At 40.8% G+C, this 27,197-nt stretch overlaps 1 protein-coding gene across 2 annotated transcripts in view; it reads left to right on the top strand.

The window, feature by feature from the left end:
* The window catches only part of scube1 (signal peptide, CUB domain, EGF-like 1), a 122,064-nt gene extending 96,318 nt beyond the window's left edge, over positions 1-25,746 (top strand). For both annotated transcript variants that reach the window (XM_063500512.1, XM_063500511.1), the window contains 15 exons: positions 10,133-10,255; positions 13,076-13,192; positions 15,149-15,271; positions 15,372-15,491; positions 17,099-17,197; positions 18,013-18,129; positions 18,243-18,401; positions 18,543-18,746; positions 18,823-18,984; positions 19,295-19,462; positions 20,261-20,422; positions 20,530-20,727; positions 21,113-21,265; positions 21,378-21,457; positions 21,596-25,746. In XM_063500512.1, coding sequence (XP_063356582.1) covers positions 10,133-10,255; positions 13,076-13,192; positions 15,149-15,271; positions 15,372-15,491; positions 17,099-17,197; positions 18,013-18,129; positions 18,243-18,401; positions 18,543-18,746; positions 18,823-18,984; positions 19,295-19,462; positions 20,261-20,422; positions 20,530-20,727; positions 21,113-21,265; positions 21,378-21,457; positions 21,596-21,748 — 2,138 coding nt within the window. In that variant the 3' untranslated portion in view covers positions 21,749-25,746. The remainder of the gene's footprint in view (positions 1-10,132; positions 10,256-13,075; positions 13,193-15,148; positions 15,272-15,371; positions 15,492-17,098; positions 17,198-18,012; positions 18,130-18,242; positions 18,402-18,542; positions 18,747-18,822; positions 18,985-19,294; positions 19,463-20,260; positions 20,423-20,529; positions 20,728-21,112; positions 21,266-21,377; positions 21,458-21,595) is intronic.
* Positions 25,747-27,197: the final 1,451 nt, after the last annotated feature.

Here is a 27,197-nt window from a genome sequence, read left to right as displayed (position 1 = left end):
ACAAAGTCACTTCATCTTTACCCAAAATTGTAAGCTGTCATCTGTGAGGTGCGAGCGGTGTTTGTTTTTACCATAGTTCATGGTGGAGAATGGCTGCTCTGCTGAGTTTTGCTCTCTGTAGCTGTATGAATGGCAAACTACACTGTTTACCAGCGGCATAGGCACACTTAAAATTTCTTCTGAAATTTTCGCTTTCTAGTTCTATTTTTAAAAACTCTAGGAACCACCAGTAAGCCTGCAGTCTCAGAGCAAAGTGCTCTGTTTGGATAACACACTACTATGAAGTTTTTAAGATATGACATGGCCTAATTATTCAAGATTTTGTTTGTTTGGAGAAGCATTTAAATTCCATTCTGAATTTTACACAGAGCCAAAGGAGAGAAGCCAACATGGAAGAAATCTAGTCTCAGTCTCAGTTAGTACGTGCAGCATTCTGGATAAACTGTAAGGCTTTCAAAGAGCTCATAGAGTGACCTGATAATAATGAGCTACAGTAGTCCAGCTAGAATTTATAAATGTATGGGCCTGCATTTCACTCTGAGACAGCATGTTCTGATAACAGTGATGCTCCTCAAATGAATGAGGGGAGTAATACATATTTGTTGAATGTGCATGCTGAAGGACATATTCAGATTAAGAATAACCTCACTGTGTCATGGGAGGCTAAGGCCAATTTAGCCTAAAAGACGGACGTGTAATGTAAAAAGTACATTGTAATCCGATTGGAACCATTTGGAACTCTATGAGGAAGGATCCTCATTTAACTCTACAAACCGGAATTTATCACAAAGATATGATTCAGGCGACTGCATGACAGTTAATTTAATAATAACATTGTTCTAATCTTTGTATTACAACATTGTGGTCAGTGGTAATGAATGCTGCACTGAGCAGGACAAGCACAGAGGTGAGCCAACTGTCAGAGGCCATAAGATCATTCATGACCTTCACTAGTGCTGTTTCTTGTTCTTCAAGTAGACCATTCCTTTGCAAGTGACCAGTTAACTACTTGACAACTACTCATTTTTGAAATAAAAACAGTTAGAAATCAGTCTATAATTAGACCGGTGGGCCAGGTAAGGGTTTAACTCTCACCATGTCACGGTGAGCTGTGTGGCAGGCAGTGGTTGGACCCAAACGCAGGACTCAAAGACGGAATATTAAACTTGAGGCGTCGGCTTTATTTGCAGGCAAAACAAACTTAGCAACACAACACATGAGAACTATAAAACAATAACAAAACTCAAACTAGGAGGGTTAACCTAAACTGGGAATACATGGCGTGGCAGGTCATAACCACACATAACCACATAACCACAGCTAACACAGAGGATGTGACAATGGGCAGGGAAAAACACAGGGCTTAAATACGAACTGGCGTAATTAGGAAATGCGAGCCAGGAGGGAGACACAGCTGGGACAATGCAGGCATGATGAGACACGGGGAAGCAACACTGAACCCAGAAACATGGGACAAGGATTAACATAATAAAACAGGAAATGGGACTAACACTGTGACGCAGACTCGACACCAAAACGTGGAACATGGGAACATGAAGCATAGAAATGGTTTGACACAGAAACCATAATCCAAGGACTAAGAATGTAACATAAGCAAAAAATCATAGTCAGAACTTCAATAATAAACCCAAGGTACCTTGGGTCTGTGGGACTGAAGACAGATTAATCATATTTTGTTATTATGGTGAAACTTCTTTTAGCATTGTTGTAAAGAATAAGGTCTAAACGGTGCACTGATGCTACAGAGAAAGATATTATTGTGGGTATGTAAGTAAATATCAGCAGTTGTGTATACTATGATTAGAGTTACTCTGCTCAAGTGTATCAGTGAATAAATTCATAAAGCCAATGCTAGTTGAATTAATACTTGGCTTAACGGAACACTGGCTCTGTTTTCCTTGATCAGAGACAAATAAGAGGGAATAAGATTTCCTGGCTTTTTTTTATAGAGTAAAAACAATTTTTCAAAGCCAAAGATCAACTGAATGAATGCAACATTATTTACTCTCCAGCTTGCATGTAATCTGCTTTAAGGTGCACAGTATTACAAGAGATTCAAGCATCTCTGATTTGTTGCCTTGTTTTTCAGACGAGTATCCAAAGTCTTACACTGTGAGAACTGATCTCGTTGGTAGGAAAACTTAGGTAGCTGCTCTGCATTGTGTTACTATTACAGAAGGCAGCATTCAACATAAACGCACAAATTCAGATGGGTCTCATTACATTGGAGTGAACATAACAAGATTATATGTAATAAGAGATCAAGAGCAAAATACTGTAGGTGTGATTCAAACCCTCAAAATACACAGACTTGCCCTCTGAGAGTACTGGCTGACTGCTGGAGCATAAAGGAGGCGACGGATCGGCTGACTGACCGGCTAGTCATTGCAGAACTGGCAAATACCACAACTCTGGCAGCAGCAATCTATTGTCCACTTCTGGATCTCAGCACAACTGGAGACAGAAGATGGTGGGAAAGAGTAGACACTAAAAACACAAAAAGTGAAAACTAAAATAAAACCTCAAAACCATAACATTACTGGGTAGTTTGAACTTCTGGATGTACCAAATACACCAGTCTGATCCTCAGTCTTTTCTCATTTATTGGTGTATTAAAAAGTAACGTTAGTCAGTGTTTTAACCATTTTATGAAACTAACGTTAAACTGATTAGCTATCCGGATATATAAACAATAAAAAGATACAAATCTGTCCGTGGTAGTTGACGGTCTGGAAAAATAAAACCTTCCTGTTTGAAAAATCTAAAAAATAACTATCTATACAACCAAGATGCCAAGTTTGAGACAAAAAAGCAAACGTAGCAAACGTAGTTGGTGGGAACCTTCTTCCTCGTCCCTCGCCCTTCTTTCTCTGTCATCAGATACTTTTCTAGTCTCACTATCCCTCTGCCTTCTATGTCCTCTCACCCTCCCTTCCCCCCACTTCAACACACACACACACACACACACACACACACACACACACACACACACACACACACACCTACTCCACTAGTTCTCTGTAGTGTCTTCCTCAACTTATTCCCTGGTTTAAAGGCTTAGGTGTTAATCCCTCACAGTTTTCATCACTTAGAGCACCAATCAAAAAAGGCTTAGTGTGTATAATATGCCAGACCGTTGTCCTCTTTCTCTCCTCTTTTGTTTTCTCGATTCCCCATCCACCTTTTTTCCTTTGGGCTTAGTTCTCCCTGTGTGAGTAAACAGAAAGACTTTAGTCCTTATCTGGAAAGGATGCACTTGTTCTAAAGAGATTTAAAAGAAGAGTACTAAAATGTATTTCTAAGAAAAAGATGAACTATTTTGAAGTTTGGGTTCATCTGAGGCCGCGCTAAGTTGGAAGAGGGGAGGAAATAAGATTTGAGGTTTGGAGCTGGTGAAACCAGAAACCAGCAGGTTTGTGGTTGGCAGTGAACCTGGTGCCTCAGGGTTGCCTTTGCCTTATTTGTTCTGAATCTGTGGCTGTGGATTGCTGCACCACACCTGAGCTAGAGCTCAGGTATCCAGATTTTATTTCACTGGCACACAGTTTCTACCAGGACCACATAACTGTTTGTTTGAGTGCTGAATCATCACAAATAGTGTTTACACCAACATAACACTGGCTGACGAAGCATTGTATAATGATTGTTAAGGTCCTAAATCCAAACTGCTTCAGTTTTAGAATTGTCCTGGATTACCGGTGTATAAAACATTGTAACAATAGCTGCAAATGTGCTGTAGTAGAAAACAGACTGAAGAGGACAACAGGGAAAACTGCTCTCATCTCACCATCCTTGGCAGCATGAAGGAATTTTTTTGTAAGGCCCAAATGTGATTTTAATGATGCTTCTCTGAAGTCCTGGCACTCAGTTTCCTTTGCTTCCCAAACTTTTCTTTACTTTACATTTGATACTTTATATTCATATTTATAATTAAAACTTGGATTACTGAAGAATTCTTAGAATCTGAAAATTTATGCTACAAATTTCTTTTGCCAAGTATGTTTTTCAGAAAGCCTAATGTAGTATTTTTCAAATGTAGAAATGGACTGTATCTTATGCTTCATTTCAGTCAAAAAAGTGGACAGAGCATGGTATAGAAAGCACTATACAAACAATCTGGAAACATATATATGGACACGATTATTCAAAAATATTGGTGTATGTATACACACACATCTATCTATCTGTCTGTCTGTATATATATGTATATATATATATGTATATATATATGTATATATATATATATATGTATATATGTATATATGTATATATATATGTATATATATATATATATACATATATATATATATATATATATGTATATATGTATATATATATATGTATATATATATATATATATATATATGTATACATATATGATATGGCCAGGCATCCAATGTAGTTACAAGGATTGACAAGAACTAATATTGCATATGAGAAATATTGCACATAGAAACTACCATGGGGTATAGTACGCTGCAGGTAAGGAAGGAAAGTAGCCTTGCAGGGAAGGAAAGACCTGAATCTCTCATGGTTAGGGGTTGGGGGAGGGTCTGTTTGCACAACAAAAGCAGGAGAACAATGGAGCTGAAGACCTGTGAAAATCTCAGCGGGGTGCCAAGAGGTGTTAAGGTCGGGGGGAATTTACGCAAATCTGCGCAGGCTAGTAAATCTAGTAGTAGGAACTTGCACCAGGGAAAAAAGTCTCAATAATTCTAGTGTTAACCTTAACTAAGGTTTTTAACCATAACAACCATAACTTAACATTCATTCATGTGTCATCTGCAATGAGCAGATCTTGTCAGGAAAGCAAAGTCAAAGTAAACTTTATTGTCATCTCTGCTATATACAGTACAGTAGAGAGACGAGACGACGAGGCTCGAGTTCCATTCAGTGCAAAAAACAATATATGTAGGAAGAGTAAGACTAAATATATGCTTTGAGACTGAGGTGAGGGGAATAAATATACACTTTGAGGTAAAACTGTTAAAGGATAAATTAGGTATTGAAATTATGTGATCTGGCATCCATCCAGGGATAGGCTGGACCCTATCCCAGCTGTGTTAGGTTGAGAGGCAGGACCCTGGACAGGTCGCCCATCTGGTGCAAACTTTGTGTGGATGTGCCATCCTGGAGGAGCTGTACTACTTGTGCAGCCTGAATGGGCTGTAGGTACAGTCTCATCCTACCAGCACTAGCAAAAAGCAAAACTAGAGAAAAGTCCATCAGGACAGATTATAAGAGAGAGCAATGGTGTGCGTTCACCACCTGCAAATTTATTCTCTTTTGGGGAGTGGTCTTGCTGTTGCTTCACCAGTGCACCTGTTGTCACTTTGTCCTATTGCTGTTTGTACCAAAGTAGCTGAAATTGATTCTCAGTGGTTTATGCTTCCAAATTGAACAGATTGATACCCTTGAAGTCGAACTGACTCTCTGTTATACTGTGACTATAAATCTTCCCTTCATTTTTTGAGCAATGTAAATAGACAAACATCTGTTTTAGTTACGGTCATCAATGTTTCTTTACTAGGCTTATTTCTCAATCACTGAGTCTGTCTCCCAGTTGCTTGACTGGTTTTATTGGGTGTAGGTAAGTAGCATACATCAAGCTATATGCCAAGAGTGAACAAGACATCGATTCACTGATCCACACCACCATAAAATGCAGCAATGACATTGGAATGTCATTCGGATTGGAAGAGTAAAGTCGGATGGTAACAAAGAGAGGGAAGGCAGTCAGAACTGAGGCGATCGAATTAGCAGAAGGCAACATTGCAGACATCGAGGATAGCTACAGGTACCTAGGGCAAATGGGAACCATGAAGATAGCGCTAGGAAAGCTGCAACCACCAAGCACCTGCAGACGGTCAGGAGGGTCCTGAGGGGTCAACTGAACGGTGAGAACAAGATCCGGGCTATCAAGACCTACGCCCTGCCCGTGATCAGGTACCCTCGCTGGGATAATGGGCTGACCAAAGGAAGAGATCGAGGCCACTGACATCAAGGTGAGGAGGCTCCTGACCATGCATGGAGGGTTTCACCCCAAGTCCAGCATCCTGAGACTGTATGCTAGGTCTGGGGAAGGTGGCCAGAGTCAGAACCACAGTCCAGGATGAGACAGCGAACATCCACTCAGTGTGCTCAGTGAATACCTCAGGCAGCAGAAACCATCATGGAAGGACAGGCCCCTGCACGGTATGTACCACCAGCAGATAGAGGAGGTGGCTGATATCCAGAAATCCTACCAGTGTCTGGACAAAGCTGGACTGAAAGACAGCACAGAGGCACTAATCATGGCAGCACAGGAACAAGCTCTGAGTACAAGATCCATAGAGGCTGGGGTCTATCACACCAGGCAAGACCCCAGGTGCAGGCTGTGTAAAGATGCCCCTGAGACAATCCAACACATAACAGCAGGGTGCAAGATGCTAGCAGGCAGGGCATACATGGAACGCCATAACCAAGTGGCCGGCATAGTGTACAGAAACATCTGTGCCGAGTACAGCCTGGAAGTCCAGAGGTCAAAATGGGAGACGCCCTCAAGGGTGGTGGAGAATGACCGAGTCCTGTGGGACTTCCAGATACAGACGGACAAAATGGTGGTGGCTAACCAACCGGACATAGTGGTGGTAGACAAACAGAAGAAGACGGCCGTAGTGATCGATGTAGCGAATGACAGCAACATCAGGAAGAAGGAACACGAGAAGCTGGAAAAGTACGAAGGGCTCAGTAAAGAACTCGAGAAGATGTGGAGGGTGAAGGTAACGGTGGTCCCTGTGGTAATCGGAGCACTCGGTGCGGTGACTCCCAAGCTAGGCGAGTGGCTCCAGCAGATCCCAGGAACAACGTCTGAGATCTCTGTGCAGTAGAGTGCGGTCTCAGGAACAGCTAAGATATATGCTCTTATATACATTTATTTTTTCATAAATATATGAATTTATGAAAAAGAAATGCTTAAAATGTTTTTAAGCTGATGGCTGATTGGATCCATTTAAGCCTTAAAATTACTCTCAACATTACAGTATTTTATACAGTTTCTAAATCAACTAGATACATGGACAAGATAATACGTGCACTGCAATCTGGAGGACCAAAGTCTTGTCCTGTTTACTACTTCCACAGATTTCTCAGGTTTCTTAAAGAGAAGGTTCATGGGTGGACATGCAAAGGTGTGACAGAAGAATATGCAAAGGATGGGATGAGATGGAGACAGATGGTCCACTGTGGCAACCCTTAAATGGAGCAGCCAAAAGAAGAAGTATAAAATGATAAAATCGAGAAACTCTGCAGTTTTCTGCTGAGAAATATAATTCTTATTCTTAACTAATTGTTTAGTTAAGAGATGTTCCACCAAGTTCTTTCTTTTCCTTTTCTAGATCTTTTATTTCATGTAACATGGTGAGCTGTTTTGTTTTCATTTCTTCAAAAAAATATTAGATATATATATTTTATTTCATACTCATCACTCGTGATTTACTACGCCCCAGTTCTTATGTTTTATAACAATGATGCAGTCAGCTGTTTTCTGTCAGCCGGCTGACCGTTTCCAGTCCTCAAATGTTTCTTTGTGATTCTGCAAACAAGATTGGACACCACAAAAAACAGTGGGCTGTGAAATGTCTGCCTGAGCAACCAGCTTATGTCTTGCTACTGTACCCACATGGTGTATGTTTACATGAACCTGTCACTTTATCAGCCCCCCCCCCCCCCCCCCCTTTTTTTTTGCCTTTTGTTATGTTCTGCTTGAGAAAAAGGCATTTAGGGAGAGTTACAGCAGGGCGCCTCTGATTGAAAAATGCAGAAAATATAAATATCAGATGTTTTTGATTAAAACACTTTTTTCACAGCATTACGACAGATAAATTGGTTTTAATCATTTTCCAAAACTTCTGCCAGGACGTTTGTTGCTGACATTATTACTGGTTATGATATTTGTCATTGAATTACCAGAGGCTTCTTTTCGTGCCCAAAGATGCATTTGAAATTCAGTTCAAGTCCATTTTATTTATACAGTGCCAAATCGCAACAACAGTCACCTCAAGGCACTTTATATTGTAAGGTAGAGCCTACAATAATACATACAGGGAGAAACCCAACAATTATATGACCCCCTATGAGCAAGCACTTTGGCGACAGTGGGAAGGAAAAACTCCCTTTTAACAGGAAGAAACCTCCGGCAGAACCAGGCTCAGGGAGGGGCGGGGCCATCTGCTGTGATTGGTTGGGGTGAGAGAAGGAAGACAGGATAAAAGACATGCTGTGGAAGAGAGACAGAGATTAATAACAAGTGTGATTCAGTGCAGAGAGGTCTATTAACACACAGTGAGTGAAGAAGAAACACCCAGTGCACCATGGGAATCCCCCAGCAGCCTATTGCAGCATAACTAAGGGAGGATTCAGGGTCACCTGGTCCAGCCCTAACTATATGCTTTAGCAAAAAGGAAAGTTTGAAGCCTAATCTTAAAAGTAGAGATAGTGTCTGTCTCCCGAATCCAAACTGGAAGCTGGTTCCACAGAAGAGGGGCCTGAAAACATTCTACTTTTAAATACTCTAGGAACAACAAGTAGGCCTGCAGTGTGAGAGCGAAGTGCTCTAATAGGGTGATATGGTACTACAAGGTCATTAAGATAAGATGGGGCCTGATTATTTAAGACCTTGTATGTGAGGAGCAGGATTTTGAATTCTGGATTTAACAGGAAGCCAATGAAGGGAAGCCAATACAGGAGAAATCTGCTCTCTCTTTCTAGTCCCTGTCAGGACTCTTGCTGCAGCATTTTGGATTAACTGAAGGCTTTTCAGGGAGTTTTTAGGACTTCCTGATAATAATGAATTACAGTAGTCCAGCCTGGAAGTAATAAATGCATGAACTAGTTTTTCAGCGTCACTCTGAGACAGGATATTTCTAATTTTAGAGATGTTGCACAAATGGAAGAAAGCAGTCTTACATATTTGTTTAATATGTGCATTGAAGGACATGTCCTGGTCAAAAATGACTCCAAGGTTCCTCACAGTGTTACTGGAGGCCAAGGTAATGCCATCCAGAGTAAGAATCTGGTTAGATACCATATTTCTAAGATTTTCAGGGCCGAGTACAATAACCTCAGTTTGATCTGAATTAAGAAGCAGAAAGTTAGAGGCCATCCAGGTCTTTATGTCTTTAAGACATTCCTGCAGTTTAACTGATTGGTGTGTGTTATCTGGCTTCATGGACAGATAGAGCTGGGTGTCATCTGCATAGCAGTGTAAATGTATGCTATGTCTTCTAATGATGCTGCCTAAGGGAAGCATGTATAATGTAAACAGAATTGGTCCTAGCACTGAACCCTGTGGAACTCCATAATTAACCTCAGTGTGTGAAGAGGACTCTCCATTTACATGTACAAATTGGAGTCTATTAGATAGATATGATACAAACCACTGCAGCACAGTACCTGTAATACCTACAGCATGTTCTAATCGCTCTAATAGGATATTATGATCAACAGTATCAAACGCTGCACTGAGGTCTAGCAGGACAAGCACAGAGATGAGTCCACTGTCAGAGGCCATAAGAAGATCATTTGTAACCTTCACTAAAGCTGTTTCTGTGCTGTGATGAGCTCTGAAACCTGACTGAAACTCTTCAAATAAGCCATTCCTCTGCAGATGATCTGTTAGCTGTTTGACAACTACTCTTTCAAGGATGTTTGATATGAAAGGAAGGTTGGAGATTGGCCTATAATTAGCTAAGACAGCTGGGTCTAGAGATGCTTTTTAAGTAAAGGTTTAACTACAGCCAGCTTGAAGTCCTGTGGTACATAGCTGATTATTAGAGATAGGTTGATCGTATTTAAGATTGAAGAATTAATTAATGGCAGGACTTCTTTGAGCAGTTTTGTAGGAATGGGGTCTAAAAGACACGTTGATGGTTTGGAGGAAGTAATTATTGAAGTTAACTCAGAAAGATCAACTGGAGAAAAAGACTCTAAATGAATATCAATGCTACTGAAAGTAACTGTAGATAATATTACATCTAATTTTATGACTCAAGTCACATTTCATAAATCACAAGTTCAGTTCTGACACAAAGTTTTGCTGCCTTTCTCTTTTCATTGTATTTTTTCTGCCCAGACATTGATGAATGCCAGGAGAATAACGGAGGCTGTGACCACTTCTGCCGAAACACTGTGGGCTCCTTTGAGTGCAGCTGCCAAAAAGGCCACAAACTTCTCACAGATGAAAGGACATGCCAAGGTCAGTCATTCTCAGCTGCTAGTGACACAGTTTGACTTTTGTATATCACCAGCTGTGACAAAGTGCTGTGGCACTAGTGAACACAGTGAAGCATGGAATGAAAATCACTGCAAAATAATATATAGTATTATCCTGGATATATTATTTCCTGTTCTTTTTGTAAAGAAAATTATTTTAATAAATTATGTTACTATTAGTATAGTATAGTCTGATCCTGTGAGAAGAAAAAAGTCTGGAAGGGCATCTGGCATAAAATCAAACCTTTGTGAATAAGGTTGTTTTATTATAAATGTCAGGCTAAGAAGTCTGTTGCTTATGCATTAACTGAAATGAGAGCAATGCTGTTGTGCAGCACTGTATATAAAGTGTTTGAATCAGATCATAAAGTCACTTTGACCTCTCGTCAAGTGCAAAGATACAGCGTACTGGAACTACCTCTACTTCCTATAGTTGTGCTAAGTGTGCTAAGTTAACATGCTACTAGACCTTTTGGCCTTTTTGTTATCCCATCTGAACCTGTGGAAAGTTAAATACAAATACCTCCATAAAATCTAAATGTTTCTCAGAATGTGAACGAATGTGTTTGTTGCAACAGCGTAGCTGCTTCCTCAGCTGGGCGTCTAGTCAACAGGCCTCCTTGTGATTAGTGCTTATGCTTATATGACCAAAGGCAGATTCCTGGTTACAAGTCACAGCAAGTGAGACAGGAGGGCAGGCAGACACAAAATTATTTTTTTTTATTAACAATTAAACCCTGAGGTACTTCTGCCCTCAGCCTCAAATTCCCAGGATGGAAAAACTGTGTACGAGGAGTGTTGGAGTAACTCTGCATTGCTTTTGGAGTGTTTAATAGCGTGGTGTTGAGTCCCGTCAGCCACATCACAGCACCACTCTCTACTTCTGACACACCTATGCCACTGTTTCGTGGCTCCGAATAGCTGCCCCCCCCCCCCCCGTCTAGCATGTTCAGCCTCAACATAACCTTAAAATGAAATATACTGTTTCATTTGTAAACATCTTCTGTGCCTCTGAGTAATTCCAGAGAAAATAGCTTCTGGTTATGCACTACATGCCAACTGTAGAGCATTTTCCAGACCTAGCTGAGAAACTTAAGCAGAAAGATTAGTTGTTTGCCACGGCTGCATCATTAGTTTCCACGAATGATTCCCTCTATTTGTACTGTTTATAAAGACGGGATATTGCCAGCACTTAAATAAACATCTAAAATAGCTATTAAAACACCTCATCATCACCAAGGGTGTATCTCACTGAAAAAACGATCACGCTGCAGACATCAGCGCTGTTTCGTTCTATACTAAATCACTATATGCAGCTCCTGTGTTCCCAGCTCGGTTTATTTAAACTCTAAACAGACGAGCTATTCCTACGTCCTGACATGGACATTTGCCTGGAGTATTTACCGAGCCAACATCCAGCCCTTAAAAACTTCCTCCATTATAACATGTTGTATTTTTAGCCTCTTTAAAGCCCCACAGAACAGCCTGAAATAAACCAGGTGAGCCTAAAAAGCTGCCCTCCATTCCTGCTAGGTTAATAATATTTGGCGCAGGAGAAGTACACAAAAACACATACGCAGGCAGGCATGCACACTCGTGCACACATATTCACACAGACACTGATGTAACAGTGAACGTGCCTAAGCCTCATTCCTGGGAAGTTTTTCCAGCTTTATTAGAATAAGTTCTTGTCCTAGTTTAGTGTGGGACGCTTGAATCTGTTTACTCTAACGTCCACTGTGATTCTTCAGTACTTGGTGAGCACCCTGAAATGAGTCTTTACCATTAGATTGTTGATAATCTACTCATTCCACTGACCTTTACTTCTATGCAGCAGGAGAGCCTTTGTATTCTCTTAGATCTATTTGACTGAACCTGTCCAGAGATGCACCAGCAGACTTTTGTGAAACTTTTGAAGTGGAAATACTTAATACCCTGAAGTATTTGTCATCAGAATACAAATTTGTTTTGGATTTGAACGATTGCAGTCATTCTTCTCCTTAATTGACTGAACATTTGTCACCATCCTTTGTGGATCTCATGTTCTAGTAGACAGGAAACAAAATGAATATTGTCTAATATTGATGAGAGGGAGGGGTAGATATGACTGGGAACCCAAAGACACCAGGTACACTTACATAGTAGCACCTTGTCAAACCCAAACCCTATAATACACCCTGACTTACCCTAATCGGACCATAATGTACAAAGTGAACATTAAATTGTATTTAACACAGACCGCCAACTCATCAGATAAGCTTAAGTCAGTATGAAGGTTAAAGCAGCAGGCAGAGCTATGCTTTTAGTCTTTACCCTTTGAATGAATATCCAAAATAAAGGACACCATGCTACATATGTAGGGTTATTTAGTGGCACATCATTTTTTATGAGAAGTGTGTATGAAGGCGCATTATAGTGACCAATCATGGAACTAACAGCTAGTATTATCTTTCGTAGTTTCACTAACTGACTTAAGGTAAAAGATGAGAAGGGAGTCGACACAAGAGACAGACTTAAATTAAAAAGAACTGATTAAACATAAACTAACAAAAACAAACACAAAGGCCAACATAGACTGATGTAAAGTGGGAGGATGAGAGAGCAATGCCTGACAGCTGATGGACCTGGTAAGACCCTCCCATGTATGCCATTTGCCAGAGGGGTGGATGCTGGCTCAAAGAAAACATGCCCAGATTAATGGGAAAACCACTATGAGTGAATGAAGACATTCTGTATTATTACACTGTAGTATTACTTTGTCTCATTTCCTCCTCACCTGTTGTGTCTTTTCGGTCTTTCTCAGACATTGATGAGTGCTCCTTTGAGAGAACCTGTGATCACACGTGCATCAACTACCCTGGCAGCTTTGAGTGCTTGTGCAACAAAGGATACATCCTGTACGGTCTGACTCACTGTGGAGGTGAGTGTCAGTTCAGATTTATTTCCCAGAGAAAGAGAAGAATACATGAAACAACAAGATGATGAAACTGACTTTTTAACACAGTTTTGATCTATTCTTAGACAATCGATAGGATCTGTTCGTTTGTGTTTAGGTGTGAAGAAAAGGAAACATAAAGACAGCAGGTAGAGTTGGAGGTGGCACAGATGAAGGAGCTGGAGTGACCACAATGGACAAGATTGGAAATGAGGATATCAGAGGGAAAACTACAGGCCAGGCTGAGATGGTGTAGACATGTACAGAGGAGGGATAGTAGATATATTGGGCAAAGGGTGTTTAATATAGAGCTGGGAGGCACAGGTGCATGGATGCAGTGAAGGAGGATATAATAGGGATGATCTGCTGTGGCGACCCCTAAAGGGAGCAGCTGAGAGAAGAAGAAAAAGTTGTGAGTTGGCTTCCTCAAACAGCAACAAGAGAACAAGAGCTATGAATGAAGTCCATTTGTGAGTTAGACAAATCATATTTCATTGAAAATTACAGAAATCCCCCAACATCAAAACAATGACAGCAGAAGTGAGTAACATTAATAATCTGTAACAGGGTCATTTGCCAAGATGTGCAGTGAGCTCTTCAGTATGATGTGTTTGCTTGTTGTGATGGTCAAAGATGACAGGCTTTATGGGGTGATCTCAGTATGCAGTGCTTAGTACTTCCTTTGACCAGCACTAATGCTCGTCAAAGGAAGTACAGCTGGTAAAGTACCGGCAGGGCCATGGGTGCAGAGGCTCACTAATGCCTCGCTTAGTGATGCGTGACACAATAGCTCTAATCTGACGGAGGGCTAAAAACATAATGCTGTGTATGCTAGAAAGGCATCAAGACACACAGGAAATGACAGCCTGCTGTGTAAGGGCTGTGTTTTATATACTGAAGGTCATGACGATGCATGTACTCTGCTGGTATCACCTGTAAAGGGCATGAACTGAATCACACAGCAATGAAAAAAGGTAATTTAATTTTTGAAAAGGTAGCAATATATAAGCTCTCTAAGGAGCCTGGATAGAAAAGGATCTTGAAGACGTTTCACCTCTCATCCAAGAAGCTTCTGAGAACTAAAGACACAGGAAACATCTAAGCAGAGAAGTAAGCAATAATAACATTCAAGTGAAATCAGGAAAAAATAGTGACAACACTGAAGCGCTTTGGTATTCTGAAGGCAGATGTTTTCACCTTTAGCAACTTTATATATCACATGTAAGAGGCAGTTACATATGTACAGTAGGGAGAGAGGCTCGATTCTCTACAGTTTGGAGCCTTTTTGTGGATTTTTGTTTGAGGCAATGAAAAGACTTGTAAAATGGACAAAGAGTCCTTGAGAAATGTAAAACTTTTAAGATTTCAGATTGATATGTGATTTGGAAAAGAGAACTTTGTAAGTAAATTGTACTCTGTGGGCAGAGTTTAGTGTCTTCTAGGGCCGTTAATCATAAGGTGCTGGTACATGGCTGGTCTCTAACTTATTTCTCTTTCCTTTCATTTCCACTGCCTGATGTCCAATAATACCCTCAAATATAAATAATAAGAAGGAGAGATTTAAAAAACCCAAAGAACACAGAATGAAACTCCAGGATGAAGTCCATGTATAACTGCTACTAAATCAACCTGAAACAATAGACAGAGTCTAAAATGACCTTTAAGCCGTATTCATCTGCAACCTTTCCTTAAAGAGCACTAAGTGTGTTGCATAACTCAATCCATCAATTTTCCTAAGTGTTTATCCAGTTAAGAGTTGTGCTGGGAGTGAGGGGGTGTGGGTGGGGGGCTTGCCTGGAGCCTATCCCAGCTATTATAGGGTGGGAGGTGGGATACACCCTGTACAGATCGCCTCTCCTTCGCGGTGCATAAAATCCATTAAACGTGACAGCTGAAAAGTGAAATGCCAACACACGTGCTATAATCCTGTCTTTGTCTTAGATATCGATGAGTGCAGCATCAACAACGGCAGCTGTGAGTACGGTTGCATAAACACCCAGGGCAGCTACGAGTGTGTGTGTCCACCTGGACAGAAACTCCACTGGAACAAGAAAGATTGCATCGGTAAGCACCAGTCCAGACACACCTGTGTGTACATTTGTGAATGTGCGAGGCATGGTGGACAGATCACAGAACAGAAGTGATATGACTCTGTACTCCTCAGAGGGAGTGAAATGTCTGCCCAATGGGAAGCCAGCACCTCGAGCCCAGCTAACCTGCACCAAGAGCGGAGGAGCTGAGGTCTGCTCACTGTCCTGTCCCTCCAATGCCCTCTTCCTCGCAGGTGTGCACAAACACACTCATGCTGGCATCTCATGGCAGAACACAGTGTTTCCTATTAATCAGATATTTTTCTATTTTTGTCAGTGAACTTTTGGGGCCGTGATGTTCAGATTTGTACCAGGACATGTTCTATATGTAGGAGCTTGGTTTTTTGGGTTTTCCTTTTCATCTGTCGACCACAAATGTTTAATGCTGACACAACTTATATTCATGCGTTCATTTTTTTCAGTCCATTAAATGGTTGTTTGGTGCAAATAAATCTGTAATTGGAATCTGTAAATCTGTAAAGAAACTGATTCAAAAAATGAAGAAAACTGAATATGTGTTAAAAACAGGAAGGATCAGAAACATCAGACTACAAGTTTGCAAAAAGTCAGACAGGAAGGAGAGAGCAATTATTAACCTGATGTCAGCTTCATTTGCAGCTTCAAAATGATTAATTGTTAATCTAATCCAGGGGTGGGCAATCTCAGTCCACGAGGGCCGGTGTCCCTGCAGGTTTTAGATGTGTCCTCGAACCAACACAGCTGATTTAAATGGCTAAATTAGCTCCTCAACATGTCCTGAAGTTCTCCAGAGGCCTGGTAATGAACTAATCATGTGATTCAGGTGTGTTGACCCAAGGTGAGATCTAAAACCTGCAGGGACACCGGCCCTCGTGGACTGAGATTGCCCACCCCTGATCTAATCTATAACTAATCCTAAAAACAAAAGATTAATTAACAGTAATTCAATTGAGTTTGATTTATATAGCACAACAGCAAAAACTCTACATTAACATGTTGATTGTCATTTTGTCAGCTTTTTATTCTGTCTCTGTAGTTTTCTCTTTGAATGATCTTGAGGCAGGATTTCAGGGACCTGTGCTGCATGTCAGAAACTGTCCTTTGTGCTGCTCTGATGCAGCATGTGTTGCTGCCCTCTGGTGGTCTGTCTGTGCCATTCCCCTCTTGATGAAGCTTGCGCTCTTTAGTGCCATATTTGTGGATTCTTTAGGGGCCTCTCTGCTCAGACTGATGTGTTTTTCACTCTGAGAGGTTTTGTTGGCTTCACCCATCCTTCCTTTTTGCTGGCACCCCAGCCTCTGCTCCTGCAATAGTACTTAACACACATCTGTAAATCGATTGCATTCTTTGATCATGCCAATTTTTCCACAGCATGGCTGTCGCTTCGTTTTACTTGGCAGCTATTGTGTGAGAATGATGGATCGCTCTCAGGCATGAAGTGAAATATTTGTTTTTGTGTCTTTTATGAGTACATCTTAATTTAAGGAGGAATGAGCCATGTAAATTCCTGTGGCTGAAAGGAGCCCGGGCTCTTTTTTAATCCCTCACTTCTCAGTCCAAATGCATCTTTGTCTCTACGTGTATTAACAGAGAAAAGCATGGCTCATAGATCTTTCATCTGGGTCTTCATTTCACAATCAAAGTTTAAGGTCACATTTTTGTTTATACCACTAAACATCTACAAAACTTGTTTTAATAATGCTGACAAATGTGCCTTTGGCCATCCTATGAAACATACAACGAGAGTCCTAACCTGTTCTCATCATCAGGTTTTGGTTTTGTTTGGTCACTTAATCCTGTTCTGCGTTGTTGTTTCTCACAGACTCAGAGAACAGCTACACACTGAGCTGCGGAGTGCCTGTCCAGCCTGGTAAACCTCCTCAGAAGAGGAACGTCACCACGGCTTTACCCGCCTGTGCCGGTACAGTAAACATAATGGGACACAGTAGGTGCAGATCAGGGATTTCTATGCTCCCTGCACATGTACTGACTCTACAAAATATTATTTTTGATTTGCTTCGTCTCCACTTGAGAAATTGTTTTTACACAAATTACTCATTAAATTCTGGTAGCATTTATTATTTTAGCACTTATCTTAATTGTAGGTAGTTAGGAGGCAGTAGCTGGGTACATTTGTACTGAAAATACAACATCCATCCATAAATACATAATAATCCATACATAAATAAGCATAATTTACAACTACATGCAAGATTACTAACTGGGCCTGAGACCACATTTCTGTTAGATTTTTGTCTCTTCATTGACCTTCCCGTTAAATTTGGAATTTAGCTTAAAATCTTGAATTATCAGGTCCTGTCACATCTTAGTTTATTATACTAACAGACGACTTTACTCTCAGTCTGCAGGTTTACTGGTGACTAAAGTTTCCAAAAGTAGAGCGGGAGGCAGAGAGTAACAGAATTAAATAACAGAATATGTTATGAGTTACCAAATATAACGAAATAGCTCTAATTATATACTGCAGTAAACTGCTGGGGGCTTCCCATGATGCACTGAGCAATTTCTTCTTCACTTGCTTCTTTTTCACTCTCAGTTTGTTCACACACCTAACGAGACCAAAAACAAGCAACTGAGATTATACACACAACAAATGTGCAATAAATAGCAAATGAACAGTTATGTGATGGCTGTAGCGTCCTATAAATGATCAAATAAAGAGTTAATTTGTAAAGTGATCTTGAGTTAACAGCTTATGTTGTTCTGTATGAACAGACACTTTGGCACCACCCATCAAGCAGAAGGCCAGGTTTAAGATCAAAGATGCCAAGTGCCACCTGAAGCCCCGCAACAAGGAGAAACACCGAGATGTATCCAAGCAGAACATCCAAGGTAATGAACTGTCATATTTAATCAGCAGCATCTCGTCTGGCACTGATATTATACTGGCGTTTATAGCCCAGTCTAAATTTGATCTTCTGCACTGTTGTTTGGTTGCCTGAAAGGAGGCCAGTTCCCCTGCACCGATGACTGCCAGGTAACTTTCGTCAACCTCAAGTGTGACTCATCTAAGAAGCGCCGGCGAGGACGCAAATCTCCTTCAAAGGAGGTTTCACACATTACCGCTGAATTTGAGATGGAGATGAAGGAGGAAGATGCCTCAGGTGTGGTGATCCTTCTTAACTCTGCTTTAAATATAATCGACACAAAAACATTAAATATACAGAGAAATCAAATATTTATGATCGAAATTTATACCCGGACATTAAAAATGGACAAATGTGGTCTGAATGTTCTTTCCGTAGAGTCGTGCAACGTGGACTGTGTGCGAGAGAGAATGAAGCAGAGGCTGCAGAGTGCCATGAGGACACTCAGAAAGTCCATCACCAAACAGCAGTTCTACATCCAGTTCTCTGGGACAGAATATGAAGTGGCCCAGAAGCCACCTAAGGCGGCAGAGGGTGCTGAGACCTGCAGCACAGGACAAGTCCTCAGAGATGGAAAGTGTGGTACGTTTCCAAAGAGTTGACTGGGTGTTACTGTTTCATCAGGATCTATCGATCTAACTCGTGTATTTCTTCTCAGTGAGCTGTGGTGTGGGGACATTTTATAGTGGGGAGCAAGAGCAGTGTGTCCAGTGTCCCCCTGGTACATACCAGGATACGGTGGGACAACTTTCCTGTGAGCCATGTCCCAGTACTGAAGGACAGGGAATCGCTGGTGCCAAGAATGTGTCCCAGTGTGGAGGTAATTCCCTATCCCATTTTTTCCTCACTAATACTGAGATTGTTTCCGTTTTATAATGTCAGAAAATCTGGAAAAGTACAAAGTGTTGGGTTGGCACCACCCCGTTGTCATTACAGTAAACTGAATCTGAGCTGCACCCACAGGAGAGCATTACAGACAATACCTGTGATTTCTAGCTAGAACATTACTGCTATTAACAGACAGAGAAACACTCACTGGGTAATTTATATGGAAGTTCAGTCGAATGTTAATGTTGTGGAGAGAAGAATTGAAAACCAAAAAGAAAGTTTCTCCTCTATCATCCCCTCAGGTCAGTGTCCAGTTGGTCACTTTTCTGATGATGGGTTCCGCCCATGCCAGCCCTGCGCACTGGGCTTCTACCAGCCAGAACCAGGCCGCGTTCTGTGCTTCCCCTGTGGAGGAGGCCTCATGACCAAGTATGAAGGATCTGTGTCCTTCAGGGACTGTGAGGCCAAAGGTGTGTCTTGTGTTCTTTTTTTGGTTTATTTTGAAGATACTTGTCGGAATTGCTTTCATAGTGCAAGTTCAGTTCAAATAATACACAACAATAAACAACACAATTAAAATAGAAGTGCCAGAGGCAACCAGTAAGGACTGAGTTCCCTGACAGTGTGCCAGAAACATTTTGATCAAAGTCTTGTTTCTCGACTTTACCAAACTTCTTTTTGCTTCAGCCACTGTCCTAAACTCTGCGGCCAGCTGCCGCTGGTTTGATGTCTTATTGTTAGATGTGTGGAGAGATTGTTGGTTGTTGTCATGTATTCAGGTCAGTCCACACTGCGATAAGTAAAGTGTATTTAGAAATTTAGCATGTTCATTCACTGATGATCCTAGAGGATGAAAACCACTATTTTTGTTTGTTTGTTTCCTTTTAATAAGACTTATGCTGAACTTCTTGTGTTTAAGACAAAATATCTGGAAAATTTCATGACACTAGCAAATCAGAATATTAATGATGCGTTTAGCTGATTCACACTGATTACTGTGGCTCGTTCTCTTAATGTTTGGCTATGTTTGATTGAATCTGTGATAAACACTATCATAAAGGAGATCATTGAATGACAGAATGCTGTCACTTTAATGGGTTAATAAAGCCACATAACTAAGGGGCCATAAAGTAGTGCTCAGATGTGTTTAGATGGAACTTGGTACAAACTGATGTTGTTTAGTGAGTGTGCGGTTCAGTGTTTTCTTTGTGTGTCTACTCTTTAATAGAGTTGTACTGTGTGCACACTTACCCCTTACCTTTCCTCAGTGCACTGTGCTCCCGGGCATTACTACAACTCCAGTACCCACCGCTGCATCCGGTGCCCAGCAGGCACCTACCAGTCAGAATCCAGCCAGAACTACTGCATCACCTGCCCGGGCAACACCACCACCGACTTCGATGGTGCTACCAACGTCTCCCAGTGCAAAAGTAAAGCTGCCCACTATTACCCATTGTGGTTGATAATGAGAAGTATATCACAATATTGTTGGCATTGGCTGAAATACTCCAAAGGGTTTCTACAATTTTGTCCTTAGACCAGGTGTGCGGAGGGGAGCTGGGAGAATACACAGGCTACATTGAGTCTCCTAACTACCCTGGAGATTACCCATCCAACGTGGACTGTGTGTGGATGATAAATCCACCACACAAGAGACGCATCCTCATTGTGGTGCCAGAGATTTTCCTCCCCATTGAGGATGAATGTGGAGACGTGCTGGTCATGAGGAAGAGCGGTAAACAGAAAAATGAATGTGCAGAACTGATGAACTCGTTGATTTCACGTTTCTTTAAATGAAGATGCAAAAGTGTGCCTGCTTGTGTTTTTTGCACAGTGATAGGGTTGGCAGTGCCTGTAAGAAAGTATATGGCACTGTGGTTCTTTCCTAAATGCTTACCTGTGAACAATGACTTTAATGATGCTGCCATGACATGCACATGTGTTACATTCCCGTGGCACAGTATGTCATGCTGTGACAACACCTGAACTTTATTTATCATTCATTTCAGACTGGACCGATTTAAAGATCAGCTTTTTTTCTAGAGCTTTAGGTCATTCCACATGCTCCAAGAAAAACAAGCTCTAGAAGATTCTAACTGTGTTGTGTGCTGTGTCTTCAGCCCATCCCACCTCTATCACCACTTACGAGACATGCCAGACCTACGAGCGACCCATCGCCTTCACCTCCCGCTCCCGTAAGCTCTGGATCCAGTTCAAGTCCAACGAGGGGAACAGCGGCAAAGGCTTCCAAGTTCCATATGTCACCTACGACGGTGAGTCAGCTTCATCGCAGTTCAGTGACAGCCAACCTTAAACAATCTTACAGCTTTTTGTTTCACTGTGTTGTGTATTTTCACCCACTGATTTAACCCTGTTATGCTGCAGAGGACTACCAGCAGCTGATAGAAGACATTGTGCGGGATGGCAGGCTATACGCCTCTGAGAATCACCAGGAGATTCTCAAGGTATGCATGTAATGTGATCATATTACCAGCTGATCTTTGTTCCAAGGTCAAACACTAACATATAAGGTAAAAAAAATCATCACCTCATAAGACGGGTCCAGTGTGCTGACAGTCTTTGTATCTTTATTCTCCCCACAGGACAAGAAGCTGATAAAAGCCCTATTTGATGTGCTGGCCCACCCCCAGAACTATTTCAAGTACACAGCAGCAGAGTCCAAAGAGATGTTCCCTCGTTCTTTCATCAAGCTGCTGCGCTCCAAAGTCTCCAGGTTCCTACGACCATACAAATAGACAGGCCCGTCTACGGTCCTGGTCAACAACCCTGACATCCTGCATCATTCCAAATCCAGCAAACTAAATGTAACCCAAACCCCCATCCCACTTCTGCCCTGCCTCTGTCTATTCATCCATGTATATTTGAGCTTTCTAACTTGTAAGACATCACTAACAATGGAGCTTTCTGTACAAGGTTTGACCGATAGAGGTTTTTGAAGGCCAGTATTTATATTTTTATACTGTATATTGTATTGATATATTCTTTCTTAAATTTGGAGATTTTGCACTGAACTGTTAATTACCACAGGTATGCTATTTGAGTAAGGGTTTATCTGGCAGTAACAATGAATACATATTTTTCAGTAGAAACAGTACAGTAACTATGGCAATTTACTAATTTAGTAAAATCATCTGGCAAATATTTCCTTTCTCTGAATGTTTTATAGAATGTATATAAAGTGGTAATCAAGTGGAGGATGTGCAGCGAAACAGCAGTGTCCCAACCTGTAGGTAATGGTACATCCCACATGTCAGTTTGTTTCATCTGCAGGAGACCCCCATGCCCACCGCCAAAAAACAGAAATATTATGCGCAGCTTTGTGGAAAAAAGACGACTCGGTCTATCGACCAGTCTTTCCTAGTCTGTCAGTGCTAGGCTAACCAGCCGTAATCCATTCCTCCACTGCATTCTGCTTACAACATGACGTTTTCCATCTTTGTACTGTTTTATAGTCTAGCTGATCAGGTGTGAAAAGACCTGTAACTGTACGTCTCTCGTTAAGAGTTAGACTAAAGCCCGAATGCAGAACCCTGTGAAGATGCAAGGGTGTTATTCCCTGTCAGACTACTTCAAATACAATATCCTACAAGGTTATGAGAACATAACCAACACAGGCAAACATGTTGCCTACTCCAGCTTTAACGAAACCTCATCTTCTCATCCAACTCAAAAAGAAAGCAAATTTATCAACATGTAGCTGTTGTTTAAAACATGCATATTAAAAAACTCTAAAGTCATCTAAAAGTCTGAATCCGCATGCTATTACACAGCAGCACTTAACAAAAGGCCAGTATCAGCTAACCAATATATCGGTCAAACTCTGTTTCTTCTTTTCTCCCAGTCATTTCCCATTTTTTGCACATTCTCTAACAACTGTATTCTAGTCTTCCTATTTGCTTTCTGTGTTGTTGTGTCCTTTTTTAATATTTATACTGAACATTTTGGAACTGGCAGAGGGCCGTGCAGATGTTTTAAAAATGACCTGCGAACAAGCGTGTGGACATACACAGGTGCACACAATGCAAAGGCCCATGCAGAGTACAGCCTGAACTGGATTTCTTTATTGGCCCTGTCGTGCACAAGACAGAGATGAGAAAACAATCAGTGCACTTAAATCAGAAATGTTAAAGTGGTGACATCTAAATCCTTCCACTTCAGTGGATGCTTTATCCATTGGGGAAAGATTAAATTGGGCAAATTGCAAAATCTACATTGTAATTTTGAGATGAGATAAAACTACCTGCAAGTAACAGATTGTTACGTTATAGAGAAATGTACCTGGTGTAACTAGTATTTGGAACTTTAATTGCACTTGAATTTTATATTTGAAACTGTAGGGGAAAGGATCTAAGTTACATGTTTTGTTACCTTTTTGTGTTATGTGCCTGGTGTGGTGGTGATAAGAAAAAGAAGCAGCTGTGTCTCCTGTTATTGCTTCCACTCTGTAGCTTGCAGTTACCCTCAAATTTGTCTGAATAACACACACACACACACACACACACACACACACACACACACACACACAGAGTTAGGTAGGCTGAAGCATCTCAAAGCCTTCGACTGTAGAATAAACTGAAATGCATAGAAATACAGTGCAAGCACTGGATTAGCCAGCCATGCCGCCATCGCTACAGTACGTGTTTTCACTCCCCCAGTCCTACTTCAGCCCTCAAATACGTTATATAGCTGCCAGAGAGAAGAAGTGTCTCTGTAAACGCTTCTTGCATGATGGCATTATACATCACAATATCTACAAGTTTCTAAAATGACTTCAAACAGATGCGCACTTTTCCATTAAATAGGAAATGTGAGTATACTATACTTTTCTTTTATAACAAACTAAACGTTTCTGTGTCATTCCCATTGTTACTAATATATAAACTCCTATACCGCATATTGAAGATGGACTCTATATCTGCACACTGAGACTGGAGTTAGAAAAGCGAGTCAGGAGTGAGTGGAGTGTTGGTCTGAAGGTGAATGTAGTGGCGCAGTCGGAATGAGAAGCATCTCTTGTCCAAGCGTTTGTAGCAACTACAGCTTCACTGAACTTTATCTGTGTGTAATTCTGTTCAACAACATGCATGCTGATGGTAAAAATGTAAAATCCCTTATCAGTGCTGACATTTTTTAGAGACTAATGTCCTGTTACCTGTGTCATTCTAGTCTTTGTGCTGGGCACAAGGAAGATAAGGGATAGCCATCGCTAAATTGGAGCTTGTCACACTGACGTTCAAATAAATTACCACCTTGATGGTTTTGCTACTTTTGTTCTCAAACACAAATCACTGCTGAGTATTTTTCAAAGTAGAAGCTATGAAACTTTCAGTGCACTATGACAGTTAACTTTACTTGATATAAACTTGCATGGCATGCAGTTTGCTAGCATGGACCATTTTGAAACTCAGAGGACAGTTACTCAACAGTTTCAGATTTCTTAGTTTCAGTGTTCATTAAACAAATTTGCATTGCCTGTAACAGTCTGTGGAGTGACTTCAGTGTGAATGTCGCAGATAAAATCCAAAGTATTACTTGATGCTCCCCCAGTGTCAACAGTATTGCTAGCTAACTTTAAAGCTAAGGAAAGCTAGGATGAGCCAGCTAGTGGCTATATTATGTATCATGTGTATGTGTCTCTGTTAGTGGGTGTGCTGCATTAGCTGTTAGCCAGTGAATGCCATTTGTCCTCAATGAAATTACTGGGTCAACACGTGAAGGAGCATTCAATAAAATGTAACTGTTTCATTTTCTGGAGCCAAGTCATTATCAGAAACAGCACAGAAACCAATTCAATAATCTATTAGAATCGATGGTACAAACTCGTTAGTTACATACTTAGCTGTGCCTGTTTTTACAAAACGACCAGCATTTTTTTGTCTTTGATTTAATGTTCCAAAAACAAATTTTCTTGAATGTACGCTACAATACAAGCTATTACAAAAACTACGATGATGGATTTTTAAAGTCTGAAAGTTGATTTTCATAGTGCTCTGAAATGAAACCAGTGACCAGAAGGTAGGAAATCAATCAAAAGACTTTTGCTTTGAAAAACAGTATGCATTTTTGTGAACTACTTGTAATTAATGGGCTGAAGCAAAACCTGCAGTATGGTCCTGCATGGCACTCACCTGGGATAAACTGGTCAAAGTTTAGGGTTTTTGTCCAGAATTTTTTAAAAAAAGAAAAAAGTAAGGAAAATAAAAAAATCTATTTTTGCATTGGCTGAGAATCATCCCTGTAAGACAGATACATGTGGAAATACAGTGTGTCCTCAAGGCTGTTCTCACCAAAATCATTGTGTAATTTCCCAAATTAGTCGTTTTGTTAGATGTTCAGCTCCAGGTCAGATATACTGCGGTACGGCCTCCTTCTTGTTTGAGGTGGGTCCTGTTCATTATGAGTGTTATGGAAAAAGTTATATGAAATGCTCTAAAAATTTATAATTGTTTTTTTCTGAGAATGTATTCGGTTGTGAGTGGGTATATGAATGTGGTTTATGAGTGTCAACAGAACGTGTGCGTGACTAAGTCTTTGTGTGTGAGTCTTTGTGCTGGGTGCCTGTGATAGAAACAGAGGTTGTGTATGTGTACTTTAGTCCATTCTGTAGAGGAATAATTTTAACGTTTGTGTTAGTTGGTTGTATCCAAAGAGAGAAACTGTAACGCAGTGGTGTGCCATTGTTTAGTCCATGAAACTCCAGTACTGAACAAATTAAATAAAATAGTAGCAGAAACCCGATTTGACTTGTCTCATTTCTGACTGCGTGTGGAATCTTCAGTCGAACAGACTCAAAGGAGAACCGCTCCTATCTGCTCATCTCTTATCTCAGATGTGCTTCTACATGCTATTGGCACAACCGTCTTCCGGTACACTACCGGGAAATTTAGCTGACACTGCTAATACTGCATTTATCATCAAGTGAAACAATCTGTGCCGCAGATCTGGACACTACATCAGAAATACGCGTCACCATCATCCACACACTATTCCAATTTTATTCAGAGAGGGAGGTGAGATACTTTTATTTTTTGGGGTCTCAGAAATTTCCATTCTCTTTAAAAGCTTATCAGATGAAAAATCCAATAATTATAGCAATGTACAGCCTGCTAAATATAACTCTTACATATTATCCCACCTACTCCTAATACATGCATTAATTTAAATCGTGTTAATAATGACCTCTTTTGAATTCATAGCAGATGGAGCTAACGGTGTCAGTTGTTTTTGTAACAGACGAAAAGTTACAGGTTGGGTGGATGTCCTTTGTGATAGTTATAACTAAACTGATGTTTGTTCCAGTATTTTAACTTGATAGCATGATAGCCATACACGTAGTTGCTATATTACAGAATCAGACAGTGTAAAGAGGAGACAGAGGTGGTGGTGTGAATGCTGGAAGTGAGGTTATTTCTAGCCAATCAGTAAGAGAGGATCACATCCATTCTTCTAGAATCAAACCTTTAAGTTGCCTCATAATTACAGTGCCTTGCAACTAATAAAACAACTTCTTTTTTATAAAGCAGCAAACTATTTTCCAGGCTAAATGATGATCTTCCAAATTAAAGAGATGGCATTTCCTCTCCAGCTTATGAGTTATCTGCACATATATATGTTTGCAGGACTTGTGGCATACAGTGATGCTGCAACAGTCAGCTGGTACATCAGCTGCTCTATGCTGATGCTGCAGCAGCTGGACACTATTCTCAGCTACCACCTCTGTGACAGTTTGTTCCTACACAGGAAACAAGTCTATGCTGGATTTTGTCCAACTCTGCATATACCCAAATTGCCCAGTAGGGGGCACTCAAAGATCTTTAGGTTTTTGGTTTTCTTCTTGTGCATTAAACTCCAAAGTAATGAGGTAAAAGTTACTTTTGCATGCAACAGCTTGTGGATTTACTGACTGGGAATAAAGCACAGAGTATGTGGGCAGTTTTATTTTTCTTAATATTTAGTAATGCAGCTGTGTTCTTACCATGGCTTCATTGTGATTGTTCAAGTGTATTTTCACTGTTTTTTTTCTTCCACAACCAGCTGTTACTGTTGGTTTGTAACTAGGGCTGGACTGGCAATCTGGCATACAAACTGGCATTTGCCTGGTGGGCCTACGCACTGGGCCAATTGGTCAATATAATTTTTTTCCTCTTTGTTGTTATAGTCATGCAGCTTACAGGATGGCGTGAA

The sequence above is a fragment of the Pelmatolapia mariae genome, linkage group LG17 (assembly GCF_036321145.2).
Source record: "Pelmatolapia mariae isolate MD_Pm_ZW linkage group LG17, Pm_UMD_F_2, whole genome shotgun sequence".
Taxonomy (NCBI): Eukaryota; Metazoa; Chordata; class Actinopteri; order Cichliformes; family Cichlidae; genus Pelmatolapia; species Pelmatolapia mariae.
This window is presented reverse-complemented; position numbering and strand designations above follow the sequence as displayed.